At 50.5% G+C, this 15397-nt stretch overlaps 1 protein-coding gene across 1 annotated transcript in view; it reads left to right on the forward strand.

Annotated features, from left to right (window-relative positions):
• LOC142575388 (uncharacterized) overlaps positions 1-14529 on the forward strand; it is a 209542-nt gene extending 195013 nt beyond the window's left edge. Inside the window, exons 27-29 of the mRNA XM_075684725.1 lie at positions 1111-1277; positions 2344-2801; positions 12585-14529. Of these exons, the coding sequence (XP_075540840.1) occupies positions 1111-1277; positions 2344-2801; positions 12585-12822 (863 nt within the window). The 3' untranslated portion in view covers positions 12823-14529. The remainder of the gene's footprint in view (positions 1-1110; positions 1278-2343; positions 2802-12584) is intronic.
• The last annotated feature ends 868 nt before the right edge of the window (positions 14530-15397 follow it).

Consider the following 15397-nt stretch of genomic DNA (forward strand, 5'->3'; position numbering starts at 1 on the left):
AAGGATGCTGGAGCTCAAGGCACTTCATATCTGCGACGATGCCGGTAAAAAATCTTGATGGTGGACGAAAAGAAATGCATGAGTGGAAGTGCGTATCGGGCATAGAGAGCACCATTTGATAACCGTGCTCGCGAAATGCTACAGCCCGTGCCTCCAAATGATGCTGTGTGCTGTCTCGTGCGGAAGCCGCAACAGACATTCACGAGGACGCGCATACATGCGTTGTTTAAGAAGCGCAGGATTTTCGTTGTTTTAGTCTTTTGGAGCGCTTTGTGGTTCGTTATAGCTTGCGAGCGCCGAAACTAGATGCCTTCTAGGGAAGCTAAGAATTCTGCGAGCATTGATGGAAAGAAGTAAAATGAGCGTACCGTTAAGAGATGGAAAGACGGTAGATTACAGAGCAGACGCGGGTAACTAATAGGCATAGTGGAGCGCTCCGCATTAATTTTGACCACCTGGGGGTTCTTTTAACGTGCGCCTAAATCTAAGTACACGAGCACTCTTTCCTTTCTTTCTTTTTTTGCATTTCAACTCCATCGAAATGCGGCCGCCGCTGGTGGGATCGAACCCTCGAGCTCAGCAGTACAACGCCACCGCCACTGAGCAGTTGGGTAGTAACTGATGTTCTGTAGTTGAGATTAAGAGAAATTGAGGGCAGGTCACGTATTGCTCGGAACGCATAACCAGAGGTTTATTGGAGTAGCAGAATGGGCCGCGGTTCTAAGGGGAAGGAAAGCGCGTGTACAGTCGAAGGCAGCAGACGATCGGATCGAGTGATGTGATCAGGAAATTCGTATTCGGTTCGCAGTACCTAAATGCGAATGCGATGCTGATGAACTTGAGCACGCGTTGCAAGAAATTCTAGAGCAAAACAAAGAGAAGTACGAATACAGGTCACCCGTTGTTTGCCGACTCTTTAGCGCCAGCGGGGAGCGCGCGAGATAACAGCGGTGTGCCCTTAGTGCACTCAGTCTCAGAGCCGCGGCATTTGACCCGCCACCGATGCGTTACAGCCCACCGCACTTTATTTGCCCCCGAACGCTGCGATGTTCGTACCACCGCGCGCACTCATCGGGCAACGCATGCCTCCGGTGGCTTTCTCACTTCCAGCGGATCAGGTACGCGCCGCGTCGCAGAGCGCCGAGGGCGGGTCGGCGGAGAAGCGAAGGCACACGGTCGGGGCAATGTTCTCGAGGTCCTTCCACCAGGACTCGGTCGAAGCCGAGGACACAACCAAGCTCCTGGTGAAGGCACTCAACGAAAACCCCTACCACAAGGTATGTAATATATATACACGGTGCTCTAAACCTTGCAGGAGTCACCGTAAACATTTCCAGTAAGCCTAACACGGTACATCTAACGCAGACGCGCCGAAAATGACGTGTGCTGCCCTCTCCGAGCTCAACTGGAGCGCAGGATCTTTGTGGTTTGTGTAAGGCTAATCTGTGTGATACTGTTATCCACGAACGGCTCTGGGTCGATGTTGCTTTCGTGGTGCACAAATTTAAATCTTTCTCCTACAAAAACAGCGTAGAAATTTGATACGCATTCAGTTGCTTCTGTATACGTTACCGCAAGATGTCATAGACACTGATAGATGTCGAAGCACATGCTTGTACGGGGCAGTCAAGCCTTTAGGGGCACCCGGTGATTGCCTCTCCCACAGTGTAATCCTATGGGAACCGGCTGTGTTTCTCAAATTGTGCTTTAAAAGGTGTAGACGTGGTTGCACAGATTGGATCTTGCGAAACTATTCGGCCTTGTACACACACCTATACATGGGTAGCTCATTGCCACACTCTTGCGCTCGGGTCCTCGAAGAAAGGACTCTGCAGAGTAGCACGAGTGAATGGAAGTACACCTATGCAATAGCCCCAAAAGCTCGAGTTCCGGTTTGAACATTTAAGAACAATGAGAAAGAGCCCGAACATCGCGATCTAACATCGTATTGACCATTTGAGATTGTCGATGAAACCGCGCAGTGCATTGCACCGTCTAAGTTCCTCTGACGCCTTACAATTAAGACACGAGATGGAGTCAAGATGGAGACTTGAAGTGATCCACAGCGGTCGAACGGCTGGGGCCCGAGTTTGTGCACGAGGAATTGTCCTACGCAGATAAAGACGAGTCCCCTTGACGAAGCGGTGGCTCCAAGGACATTCCTCATTCGACCACTGTACATCACTCCGGATGCCGAACTGACAGTATATGTATACGCACTTATGTGCACAACTGACAGCAACCGATGCTGCCTGGCGCACCGGTCACTGATACCGCAAATGTCACCCGGCGGTTTCAGGCGATTCGCTCAGAATCGCGACTGTGGTCCCGCGTGTTTCGCAGTACCACCAGCGCTACAACCCGAACTTGGTGGGCGACGAGCACCAGGAGCTGGAGGCCCACTTGCGGGCTCGCCGCCGGCGCGCGCACCGGCTCACGCTGGCCACCATGGCGAGCGAGATGAGCTCGGCCGAGATGAGCGTCGAGGGCAGCCGCGGCAACCTGGCGCCGCCGTCTCCGGGCGCCACGGTGCTGAGTCCCGTGACGGTGGGGCCGGGCGGGGCCACGACTCCCGTCGGAGGAGGGGATGCCGCTTCCGTGGCGGCCACAGTCGCCGCCGCCGCCGCGCTGTCGGCTGGCGTCGAGCAGCTGGCCGACGGGCGACCCCTGAGCGCGGCACAGTTCCGCCGCGCCTCCACCACGCTCCAGAAGAGCGCCTACACCTGGCTCAGCCTGGCTCACCGGCGGCACTCCATCATGCGCCGCAATAAGGCAGGCTCCGTGGATGGGCGCTCGCTCAGGTGAGAGCTATAGGAACAACCAGAGCTTCTTCTCCATAGAACAACTGCATGGTGGTGGTGGTAGAAACATTTTATTCAAGAAGTTAATAAGAGAGTTGCTTGCATGCCGATCTCAGATCTGTGACATTGGAAGAAGGGTCGCCTCAAGCTCCAATGGATGTATGTAACTCCACTCCTTATTGGTATACTCGTCTCAACAGTGCAACGTGGTGGTGTGATCGCCATTCGTTTCGCATAGTGCAGAGTATAGTTTGTGCAGAACGAGTTGCACAGCATTTCCTGCACTCTCAGAACCGAGACGCGGTGCAGGCGTCGTGCAAAAAGGTGCCAGCCAGACTCGTTCTTCGTGAGCATGCGACTGGCACGGAACTGACGTGCACCAATACCGGGCCAGCTCCATGCTCGTGCAGAACAAGTCTGACACCTACTGTTTGAAGCCTGTAACACCTATATTCTGAAAGTGCAGAGTAAAATTAAGCGCTTTTTCTTCTTCTCCCATCTGGAGGGAATGGGTCTTACATTCTAGCTCGAACATCCGAGACTCACCGCCAGAAACGGTCTACGCAAGTGGGGACTACTGCCGCTAATGATAGAAAGGATAAAAACTGACACAGATGAAAGTTAAACAAAGATAACTTGTATTTGCAAGGACGTTTGTTTACAAGAAGGAGTAACACATACATATTGAAGGTGGTATTGGATTACATATGGCTGCCCTATATCGGCAGGGCCGACGGTGCCTAACATCTGCAGTCTCCGCACTATACTTTGGTGTGATATGATGGGGCTACGTCAGTTTGTTGACATGCCCATCTTATGTGCTTTAATGGAGCTTTCTCATTGCACCATGGACATTTGTCCTTATATAGTGCGGGGTGCATTTTACTTAGCATGTTAACATTAGGGTACGACCCCATTTGTAGTTGTCTCCATGCGACAGCTTCTTCCCTGCTAAAGGACTTGTGAGGCGGGGGGTACCGCTTCCTGCTGCCTCTGTAACTGTCTAAAATGGCCGAGTACTCTCGCGGTATAGGCGCGCGTGCCTCGAGGCTGTCGACGTTGGACGCTCGGCAATTAGTGTACTCTCGAGCTATCCTGTCCGCCTCTTGGTTTCGCTCTTGATGTGGCTGTGGTACGGGAGGCTGTATTTCATTCGGCCGACCACCAGACTTCTAACTAGCTTGAGTGTGTCTCCTTCTCGCAAGCTATGGCGTCTGTTCGAAACTCGCGTGATCATGCGTGCGACTTGGAGTGTTGATGCCTTTAGTATCGTAAGGGTGTGGGAACAGCGCTGGTTTGACTGTAGACACATCCCCAGGATCCGTATTATTGTCTTTTCGGGTATCCGTGTTCCTTTCACGTAGACTTCAAGCCGCAACTCTTCACTGGGCGGGACCGTTTGGTATTGTTTTCCTCTCCATACTCAGGAGCTCTGATTTTTCGGTCGAGTACGCTAGTCCGCTTTCTTTAACGTAGTTTTCTACGCAGCTGCCCGCTTTCTGTAGCTTCTCTTCTTTTTCGCTGAGGGAGCCCGTGTTGGTCCATTGAGTGATGTCGTCGGCATAAGTTGCCTGTTATATGCCGCCAATTTCCCCTAGTCTTCGTGCCAGTCCGATCATTGCCACGTTTAATAGCGTGGGCGAGATGACCGACCCTTGCGGTGCTCCCTTGTTTGGTGTTTGAAACTTGTCCGCCCGAAGTTCTCCCATGCCTATATGGTTGCCGTTCTGTTTGACAGGAAAACCTTGATGTAGCCGTGAAACCTTCGTCCGCAGTTCAGGTCGTCCAAACCCTAGAGGATTGCTTCGTGGCTTACATTGTCTAATGCACTTTGACATCTAGGGCAATTATTTCGTTTTCCCCGTACCTGGGAACGTTCTGGTGTACTTCTTCATATGCTTGGAGGAGTACGTCCTGTTTTGATAGCTTAGGTCTGAAGCCGTTCTGGTGCAGAACAATTTGTCGGGGGAAGAGGGGCCACGTTTTGTATCCCTCGATGCCCTGCTCCAAACATTTCCAGTGCAATCATCATTCTAGGGTTTTGTGAAGGAGCCGTTGATGCACCAAATTTGCTCGAGGATCCTCGTGTGAGTTGTCCGCCGGCCCTCACATCTTGAATGTCGTCTACGGCCGCTTTCGTTTAACACAGTTCGAAGTGCGGACTCCTCTCCCTAAATAAATCATATAAATATACAACTCTGGAGAGGGCCACAAACTCGTATCGAATTGTTCGTTCCACGAAAAGGCATACCAACTACACAGCCTAAAGCTACAGAGCCCGAACCCACTGGCGCAATAAAAACTAACAAGCAAACAAAAACTTGTCAAAAGTGGCGGTTGGTGGATGGAGAAGCTACGGCACCGAATGCCAGCCACCTATGCGCAAAGAAGACATTCGTCGCTCGCGCAGCGTGATACTCGGCACTGTGGAAAGCGCTGGCCACCCACCGCTGAGAGCCATCTGCGGGGACGCACGCGCGTCTTGCCTCATGGACTGCTAGTCAACACCCTCGGACCCGCATCCGCTCGTTGCCGGAACCATCTGCTTCCCTTTGGGTTCCAGAAGGGTCCTCTAGGTGGTCGAAACAGCCACGGTGCGCGCAGTGGCCATAGTGGCCATCGCGTACATGCACTCTGTGCTCATAAGACGCGCATTGCCCGCCCACGTCGGAGTCAGATGTATAGGCACAAACTCCTTTCTCTTTTCCCGCCGAAACGACCGCCCAAAACACGCTCGTGGCACGGCGCCGATTGCCACGTATCTTGGGGACAGAAGCTTTGTTCCCTAATGGACGCAGCCTAGGGCCGTTCGCGCCTCCCCGCGCGCCCCACTTACGCACGGAGCAAGGCAAGGCCCGTCGCGACGTTTATAACTGGTTACCAGAAACTGCGCGCGCGCTCACCCCGCTGACACTTCACAAAAGCGTGCCGCCGAACAGAGCTTCGGAACCGTCGCGGTAGGACAAGGTGGCACCGGTTGCTTGCTCTGGTCCCCGCTCTCCATGGTGTGTATCGTGAGCCACGCGTCTGTCCTATCTAATGCGGCGCGTGTCCTACGGTATGCACACGCCACCAAATGTGTTTGTAACGAGCTTCTCGAGCAAGACCTCTCAACAGCAGACCGCCGGCCGTACAGTCGTTCCGTGCGGCGGTACAACGAAAGGGGAAAAGAAAAAGGGGGGGGGACGTCGATCTCAAGCTTAAAATTAAATCGCGCTTTTCTTGCAGCAGGACTTACTGCAGCGTATACCGTGCCAGTCTCGTGCTAGTTCGTGCTACGGAGCGGTCATATGTTTCAGTCTACGTAGTACTGTGGCACGATTGGGAAGTGACGTTCAAGTAGCCCCTTGTAATAGTAATCATGCACGCAGCAGATCAATAGAACAGAATGAGATATGCCTGTATGCTGACTTGCATACTTGCATGTTACCGCTTACAGATGTCATTTAAATGTCGTCGTGCGGCTGTGTTTGTACCGGTCCACTTACGACGTAACTTTAGTCGTATAGTAATGGCAACACTCAGACACGGACGCATGCACGGACATGTTTAGCGCTCGCTGCGGAAGGCTGTGTGAAGGCTATTGCGTGTAAACGTATCCACAAAACCACCTTGTCCGGTGCCAAAGCCTGCTGGGCGGACGCGTTCTTGCATCCACCTGCTTTCGGTCTGTTGTCGATGTTCTAACCGTTTCGATGACGCTGAGGTTTCTTCATACGACTGTACTACGCGATGTTTGTTTGCATAACTACAACTTTGACTACAGGAAAAGCTATTGGGCGATGGTTCTCCTTCGGGCATCCGGTTGAGTTCTGACCGTAGAGGGAGCTTCTTTTTGCGAGGGAAGCTCGCAGTAAAATTGAGTATGAAGAACGGCTGAGGAATATGGAGGAAAGTAAATGGGCTGGGAGAGTGTTCAGGTATCTGTACAGGCAAAACATTGATTCACAGTGGAGGAAAAGAACTAGGAAGCTTACCAGCAAGTATGCGGCCTGTGGGGTGGGCAACACAGCAACAAAGAAGGTCAAGCGGAAAGTCAGAGAGGCTGAATTAATCTCATGGGTGGCGGCAATGGAAAAGAAACCTGCCATGAGTAACTACTTAAGGGGAAAAAACGAAATTAGGAAAGAAACCATTTATGATAACTCAAAGGGAAGCTCATTACTTTTCGAAGCGAGATCGGGATGCCTTAGAACACGCACCTATAAAGCGAGATATAAGAAGGAAGAAGAAGCATGTGCTTGCTGCGGTAAAGCTAGGGAAACGACGGAGCATATTTTATTAGAATGTGAAGACGTCTATCCAGCGGTCGATTTAGGCACCACTGGCCTCCTTGAAGCCCTTGGGTTCAGCGGGAGCAGTGGTAAAGCAAACAGGTCCGCAATAGACATCAGTAAGAGGCGATTGGAGGATTGGTGGAAGAAAAGTAGGGAAACGACAAAAGACGGAGACGTACAAAAGCACAGTTCGCAATAGGGTATCAGAAAATTTGGACGTGGTAGTTCATAGTGTCTTGTTTTTTGTTTCTCATTGATTAACCAAGGTAGGATATTAGGCAGCATAGTAGCAAGAGTTTGGTGGCGCAAGCCACCGCCCCGTTCCAAAGGGGACACTCATAACATCCATCCATCCATCGTCTCTCTCATCCTTCTTTTTTTTTTTTTCACTACGGCGTCGCTTTTTCTTGCAAAATGGTCGTGCGAGGACCGGTTTCCCCGATGAAAGGGAGTCCGCGCTGCCTCTCCGACCTCCCGGTTGGGGAGGCAGCCAACCGACGCCCTTCGTTTCGCACCGTGCGGCTGTCCGCCGGAGGCACACCCGACGGGCCGAGCGATTCACGGTCTTTCGCGAACTGCCGCGAAGGAACGTATCTGCGCTGCAGCGGGAAAGTTAGCGTTCCCTTTTTTTTTTCCTCACCTTCTGGCCTTGCTGGCGATTAGAGTATAGAGAAAGTTTATTTAAATGTTTTCCGTGAGAACTATGTCCCACTCACATTTGTAAGTTCATATGGTTCGTGCCGCTCACTTTCACTCGCGCAAATTTTCGGACACTCGTTAGATACGGGCGCCCGTGTTTCTACCTGCATGCTTTCGGAAGTGAGTTCGAGTGCTGCTACTATTTAATGCCGGCAGCAGAAGTCCGGGCAGAAATGCCAAGTACTAAAGACATACCAGTGGCCGAACGTGAACGACTATAGTGCTCGATCGAGCATGCTCGAACGACGTCAGCAGCCTAAGGCAGCGACGCCATTCGACCACGTGGTCCAGCCACGGGCTAAATGTTAGGCATTAGAGAGTCTTAGATTAGAAGACGCAAGCCGCTTGCGTACGCAATAACTAGGGGCCACGGTACTGCGCGTGCGCAGTACCGTCGCTCCTAGTTTTTGCGTACGCAAAATTAAATTAGTTGTATATACTACTGAAGCAATCGTGGCAAGGCTGCAGGAATTTAGTTGTAGTTAGAACTTCGCATGTGAAGTTTTTATAGTTCGCGCGATATTTCTTCCACTCACCCAATTCGCCAAACATGGCCTCGAGCCACCATTTAAATATATGGTGAGAGAGTAAAAGAAAACCTTATCGAGTTTAGGGGGCAGGAGTAAAATGAAGGGCCAGAGACACCCTTATTTTAATAGAGCAGTTAAATGGAGTGCGGGCGTTGATACGTCTCACTCCCAAACTTATCAATTGCGAAAGTCAGTAATTGTGTACAAGAGCCCACTGTCAGGCACCTGCTAGGGTGTAGAGTGTAAACACAAGCCGCCCTTGCAGTCTAAAAACAGTTGCACCCTTTGTGATGTATATCTGCCACACAGCAATAATCGTCATCTGTCTTCCTTGCGTTTCCTACCTTGAAAACGCTGCTCTCGCTACTTTCCTGTTGAGAATGCTCTGTCATGTTGATAACGCGCATGCCGTTTGTGACTTGGAAGTACCGGGCTCGCAGCGTTAAAGAAAGGAAATGCGGGCGAGACAGATGGCCATTATCACTGTGTGGCAAAAATGCACCCCAAAGGGTGCAACCGTTATTAGAGTGCATATGAACAACACCCTTAAGGATATAAAAAATAGTTTACACTCTTTAGGATGTATTTATCCCCAAACTGAAACCTCCGTCTGACTTTCTTGCGTTTCCTTAATCCAGTGCCCAACTTTCCTTCAACCCAGTTTCCTGTCAAGAATGATATGTCATGCTGATAATGCGCATGCCGTTCGGGAAGCCAGATGTACAGGCACAAACTCCTTTCTCGCTTGCAGTCAAAACGACCGCCCGAAACACGCTTGTCGCACGGCGCCGATTGTCACGTTAAAAGGGAAGGCATACAAAATAGACTACGCCTTTATTCATTAATTCTTCTTTCTTTTTTTCTGGGGGGGGGGGGGACAAAATAAGCCCCAAAGGGTGTAAAGTTCCTTTAGAGTCCATAAAACGTGTTGAGGGCGGGGCGAGTTGGTTTTTATCGTGAAAATTCGAAAATTACGACCCCTGCCGGAAAATGGGGGTAAGCGAAGGTTGTCTGGCGTGCACCTGAGCTTCGTCACGGTTAAATAACCCACATGTATAACGGTGCCAGATTGCTTCCGCCTACCGCTTCCTCAGCTCGGGATCTTCTCGTTGCTGTCGGGTGGCCCATAGGCTAGGGCGGCTGGCTCTAAAGGCGCGTTTGGATCTTCTCGTTGCTGTCGGATTACCCATGGGCTCGGGCGGCTCTAAAGGCGCGTTTATAGTCCTACGTTATCGGCGCGCGCGTGAGCGTCGCTCGACGTCGGAGCGCATTGGCCGCGTCCGGTTACGTTGGCTGCGCCAGCGCGTCGAACCATCGGTCAAAGGCGCTGTCGTTTTCGTCAACGTGACGTATCGTGTGCGCGCTGTCCCTCTATATATACGTCGGATTTTTGTTAACTATAGTCGGAATATATTTAGCCGGCCTGATTGGCGCGCCGACGGTGAGCCCTTTCACGGGCGAGTTCCTGCCGCCGCTCGTCGAAGGCTGCCTGTTTCCCCGGGGAACTCGCAACGCGTGGCTGTCCCATCTGTTTCCCGAGACTGAACTGAACGGAAACGAGGCCTGCTCAGCGCGCGGCGGGGTCCTTTTCTGCCTTTTCCCTTCCCGGCGGAAGCTAAACGGCTCCGAATGGCGGCGCGCGCGGCGTGAGCGCAGCCAATCAAACCGCCCTGTTTGCGCTTTCCCGCAGCTGCTCTGCTCTGGGAGCAACTGGGTATTTTTGCGTGACCACATCGTCACCGACTCTTCTGAGCCAGTACAAGCTTTGCTTAAAAAATAAAGTGTCCTTCCGAGTCTCTGTCTTCCGCCTTACTTTCCACCGTTTTAAATAATATGCATACTGAACCAGAGGACAAATAACTCATTCGTAAATAGGTTGCGGCAGAAATGCACACTGCAATGGATGCGAGCCCAGGAATTCACGTGGCAGCTTTCTTTTTTCGTTTTTTAACTTAACACGTGAAAAACAAAAGTTATGATATCATACTACAGAGATATCTCTGTACACCTTCTCTCAAAACTAGGGTAAACACACACATGCATCCATAATCCAGCAAGTGTATCCACACTGGCGAGTGTTACTGCTTGACATACAGGTTTCTTACTTAAGTTCGAGTTTCACGGAAAACGCGTATGTGGTAGAGCGTGAGCTTTCGGCATGTCGGTCACAGAGTCTATAGATCCCCACTCAGCAGCATGAAGATGTCATATGGAGGACCGCCAGTATATTTAAACGATAGAAATTTAATTGTGTATGGCGTGACGTCTCTCACCTTCCTAAGCGTCTGTTGGAGAGTCTCTTATATCTCTCATAGAACAGTGATCTAAACAGCCTGGGCACGTGGACAGAGTCGACAGTTGCCCACAGCTCAAGACAGCCTCTCCAATTTAACCAGGTATTAACATGAAGTGTGTCCGAGTGCAATGTAAAGAAAAATGTTTTCTTTCCAACAAGGTAGGCACGTTCTACGGGCCTACATAGTGCATACATCCAGGCACGACCTACATAATGTTATAATCGCGCGACTGCGCCACACTGCAGCCACGTTGGAATTGTTCAGATGTTCGTATCCATGCATATGATTGCCCCCCCCCCCCCAAAAAAAAAGAACCATGGGTGATGTTCTCATGCAACTCCTGCACTATCCAAGCCCAGCGCTTATAATATTAGTACGTATACGATGTGCTTATAATACTACAGTTGGCTTGTAAGTGGCCAGAAACGCAACATTACTAAGGTATATGCGACCGGGCTAGTTTGCATTGATCCATAACGTTTAACAGCGCGAACTTGGGACAAAGGACGGCGAAAGAGACACAGACGTAGACAAGCGCTTGTCTACTTCTGTTTCTTTCGCCGTCCTTTGTCCCAAGTTCGCGCTGTTACATTGGTCGTTGGCACGAACCAGAGACGTTACTTATATGGCGTTGTACTGCTGAGCACGAGGTCGCGGTTTCGATTCCCGGCGACCGAGAGCCGCAAAGCACGCTATCAAATGCACACCACATTTGGACATACTCAGGTGAGGATTGGCACGTAAAACCCCAAATATTATTATTACTCAGCTGAGGAAGGTGCACAGCAACAAGTGGTTTATTAGAGGGGTGATGGTGCGCGCGCGATTGAAAGCGTCTAGGCCTTTGTTTATCGCGCCAGGTGCTCACCGGAAGCCGAATCCTTCCTGCCTCCCTGCGCGGCCGCTGAGCGTGTCGTTTTTCCTTTTCCCACAGCCGCCGCGTCGACACCCAACGCCGCGCCCTGCATCATCTATCGTGCCATTGTGCCGATTGTGATTCATACCAGCCGCCAGCGACGCGGCGTTTGCCGCCCGCCCTGAAGTGAATGTCGACAGACAAAAACATGTGGGCGAAAATCGCGCAGCGTCGAGTCCGTGCACACGCGTGGCGTGCGGGCGTGCTGGCCTATGAGGGCTGGCCTATGATATGGGGCGGCCCTCATAGTGAAGCGTTGAATCACAGGGTCCGGCAGTGAAACAGATCCAAGAATAGAAGCACGTAGGAAGAATACCAGGACTTTACTGACGCTTCGGCCGGGGACCAGCCTTCAGTTCGACGGACACCGTTCGCCGGCCGCGGGCTACTATGCGCATGCGCAGGAAGTCTCCCCTCTGCTTTCCGCTTCATGGTTCTGATGCACCCTCCTCCTGTGCTATTGCCTTTCATCTCCCGCATCGCTCCGCGTTCGCTTTAATTCATCACGACGCTCGTTCGCTTTGTTACGCCGTCGGACAACGCCGACGCTCGCCGCAGGAACGGGCACCTAAGAGATATGCCCTAGAAATGGAGAGAGAGCGGCGGCCCCCTGCCGACAGCGGCGCTTTCGGCGTTCATCGCGCTAGCGTCCTGGCGTGCTCGGTACCTGCCAGGGCGCCCTTTCTGGTTCGCAGCAGCAGTTGTCTCGTGTGCTGTGTCGCGTCATGTCGCCTCCGCGTATTGTTAGAACACCGTGTGAGGAGTTTGAGGGCTACAGAGATGCCAGCTATAAACACTCTCTTCTTTCTTATCTCCTTTCCAACCTTTCCCATCCTTACCCCCGCTGCTGACTGATGTCAGCCGCCTGCTAGGCCATAGCGGTGTAGTCAGCACGCTCTCCTCTTCCCTGTAAGGAGCTCCAATGCAATGCTAAACCTTGCTGCTGCTTCCAATGCTTTGCCTTTGAGTGAAAACTGCCTATTTGATTGTCGTTTTATGCACAACCTTGTGCTCAATGTCCTTGCTTTTGCTTTTGTAACCCACGCCCACCCCACCCCTTTCAGGTCAAGCCTGAAGCTGGAGCGCCAGAGCGCAGTGACGGAAGACGTGTCGGACGACAATGCCGAACACGCCAAGAGCGAGTCGAGCTCAACGCAGGCACATTCTCGCGAGGGCAGTCAGTCCTTGCAGCTGTCCTTGGCGCAGCAGCCGTCTGATGTGCATGAACCTGGAGCCGAACCGGCGTCTGCTAGTGAGGACAGCAAGTCGCCTGAAGAAAAGACAAAGGAGACGTCCTTCTAGACTACGTTGCCTTGGTCCTGACATGCTGTTGCAGACCTAGGCAATCTTCTGGTCATTGCAGAACTCGCCTACCATTTCGCCCAGGCAGAGAATGTTTCTCTGGCTCCAGTGGAATGTTTGCTTGAGCCTTTCTTTTGGTATGAAGTTGGCTTGCGCTCTCGAAGAATTTGAATTGGTCAGGCCCAGTGAACTGGCCCGGCCAGTTTTGTCTGACGTATAAGTGCAACAGCGAGTGAGCAGTGGCTTCACCTGCATTAGCTGGAGTCCCTCCATATGGCTATGCTTTCGGTACTGTGGCGACACTGAATTCTGCCAACTGCGTTAAAGCTGGATTCTCATATTTTAAGTAGACGACCCTGGGAAGGCCATCAACACTGCGTTAGCAAAGAGCAGATCAGGTGAATGTCCTCAGGCAAGAGTAGTGCGCATGAGGTCACAGGTAACTGATTGCGTGGCTCATCCACTGTTTTCCAATGTGTCATGCTTGTGTTGCTACTCTCTTTCTTCCTTTATGAGACATTATTTTTTACGTTTATCAGGAATTGCTAGGTCTCATCAGACTGTATGCTCATCATTGACTGTTTTCATTTCTCTCATCTGCAGTGTCCTTGTGTCTTCTCCCCTGTAAAGAACTGTTTGTCACAGAGTGTGCAGAAGTGAGGTGCACCAGAGGTGATCAGGTGTTGCACTGCATCATCCCCATTACACAAAGTTAAATATTGCACCCAAGCATAAAACAACGAATAAGCACTGCAACGGGTTTAAAGAAGGAAGTTTTCCTGAGGTTCCGGTCGCCATGTAGCTGATGAAAGGGAAGGATGGTGTCCAGGTGTCGAAGCAAGAAATGGAGGACATAGCAGCTTTGCACCTGCCATTATCGAAGATGCTCGAGCGATTCTTTTTGGCTTCCAGCTAACTGCATCTTTGAAGTGGGAACTTGGCTCTGCTCCAGAGCACAGAGCTGTCATGTAGTTTTATGACTGCTCCCCTCGAATGTCGAGGGGTGCAGTCCCCACTTCAGTTTGTTACAAACTTTAGCAAACCCCCCCTCCTTGAGGTGAGAGAATGCAAACAGAAGCCAGGCTTCTGGTCTGGAGGACTTAGGACCACTATGCGTGCGACAATATGCCTTGTTAAACTTCATCCTGAATCCAGCGCGAGGTCTGGCGCATTGTTTGAACCCGAACTGAATTTGCGCACAGAGCGCGTCATCATCTGCTGTAGTTCAATCAAACTTTTTTATAGGAGCTAGCAGAGATCTCTATAGGCTAACTTGAAATTTTTGCCAACCTAGGAAAAAGCATAATTATCACAACTAGATTATACACATAGGCATTGGGGAGCAAACTGTGGTCCAACACAGAGGAAAAAGAGGTTATCTATATACACAATGGACACTATCAGCAATACCTCAGGTGCCCAGCGTTTCCATTAATGTGCGTTTCTAGGTTCCCAGGAAAGTCCGTGTTGGTGTTTGCCACCCTCCTACATGCCTACAGTCAAATGTGGCTAAAACCCCAATGCACACACACATACACACATGCATAGACTGTGCAACATTCCAAGTCGGCATTAACCCAGGTGAAATCAGATCAGTGGTGCATGTCTGTGTGTGTGCATGCCTCCATGTGCTTGTCACTTTTCAATTTTTAGTGTTGGTTTGTTATGTATATAAAATCATTAAAGTTTTCTATATACACACAAAAATGTTTCTTGCTTCTCTACTGTGCAGTTAAAGACATGTTGAATGAGGCATGCTGCACGAGGCAGCATCTGCTTAAGTGAAACAGCAAACTCACAAATACGATCAACAGTTGATGTTTGGAGATGCTCAATTATTTGGACATTTTTTTCAGCACTACCACGCGTGTCACAAGCGTAATTATAATGGTGACCAAATTTTTTGCATGCCTTACACTACACCATTCGATAATTGAGGCTGCATGATAATACGGCCACAGTATCGAGCTGAAAAAGTGATGTTTTTGCTTTGGTACATCACTGGCACTTCCTTGAAATTGAAACCTAGTTGATTCTGTTGTTCTTAACTGTGCCGAAACCACAAGCCATACAAAGTCCTTACAGTGGCTGCATTTGCGGTTTCTCATGAGTATTTAATGCGTCCAGCATTTGTTCATCTATGCTTTAATTGGCAACATCGTCTATGGTCACTTCTTTGGCTGCAGTTGCAAATTTTTGCCACACGGAATCAAGTAGCTTCAAATGGTGTCAACTCCACCCACAATGTTTGCACTGACGAAGGAAGTGCTGGCCAATGACTTTTGAAGAAACCTGTGACCATTTGGTTATTGGAGTGCAATCGACGTCTATTCAAGCTGCCAGGGGATGTAGATTTGGTGCCTCTGTTGTCCATACTAATGTCAACCTATAATAACAAAATGAAAATAAAAAAAAGACCGACAAGGTCGCATGCAAGCATAGGTGTGTGCAGCAATGTGTTGACAAACTAGTACAGTGACACTTTAATTGTATTAATAAACTAATTTTCTGGTAAATTCCTTATTTCAGACTTCTAATTATTCGGTCTCACAGGCAGTCCCCACAGAGTTCAAGT

The sequence above is a fragment of the Dermacentor variabilis genome, chromosome 3 (assembly GCF_050947875.1).
Source record: "Dermacentor variabilis isolate Ectoservices chromosome 3, ASM5094787v1, whole genome shotgun sequence".
Classification (NCBI taxonomy): Eukaryota; Metazoa; Arthropoda; class Arachnida; order Ixodida; family Ixodidae; genus Dermacentor; species Dermacentor variabilis.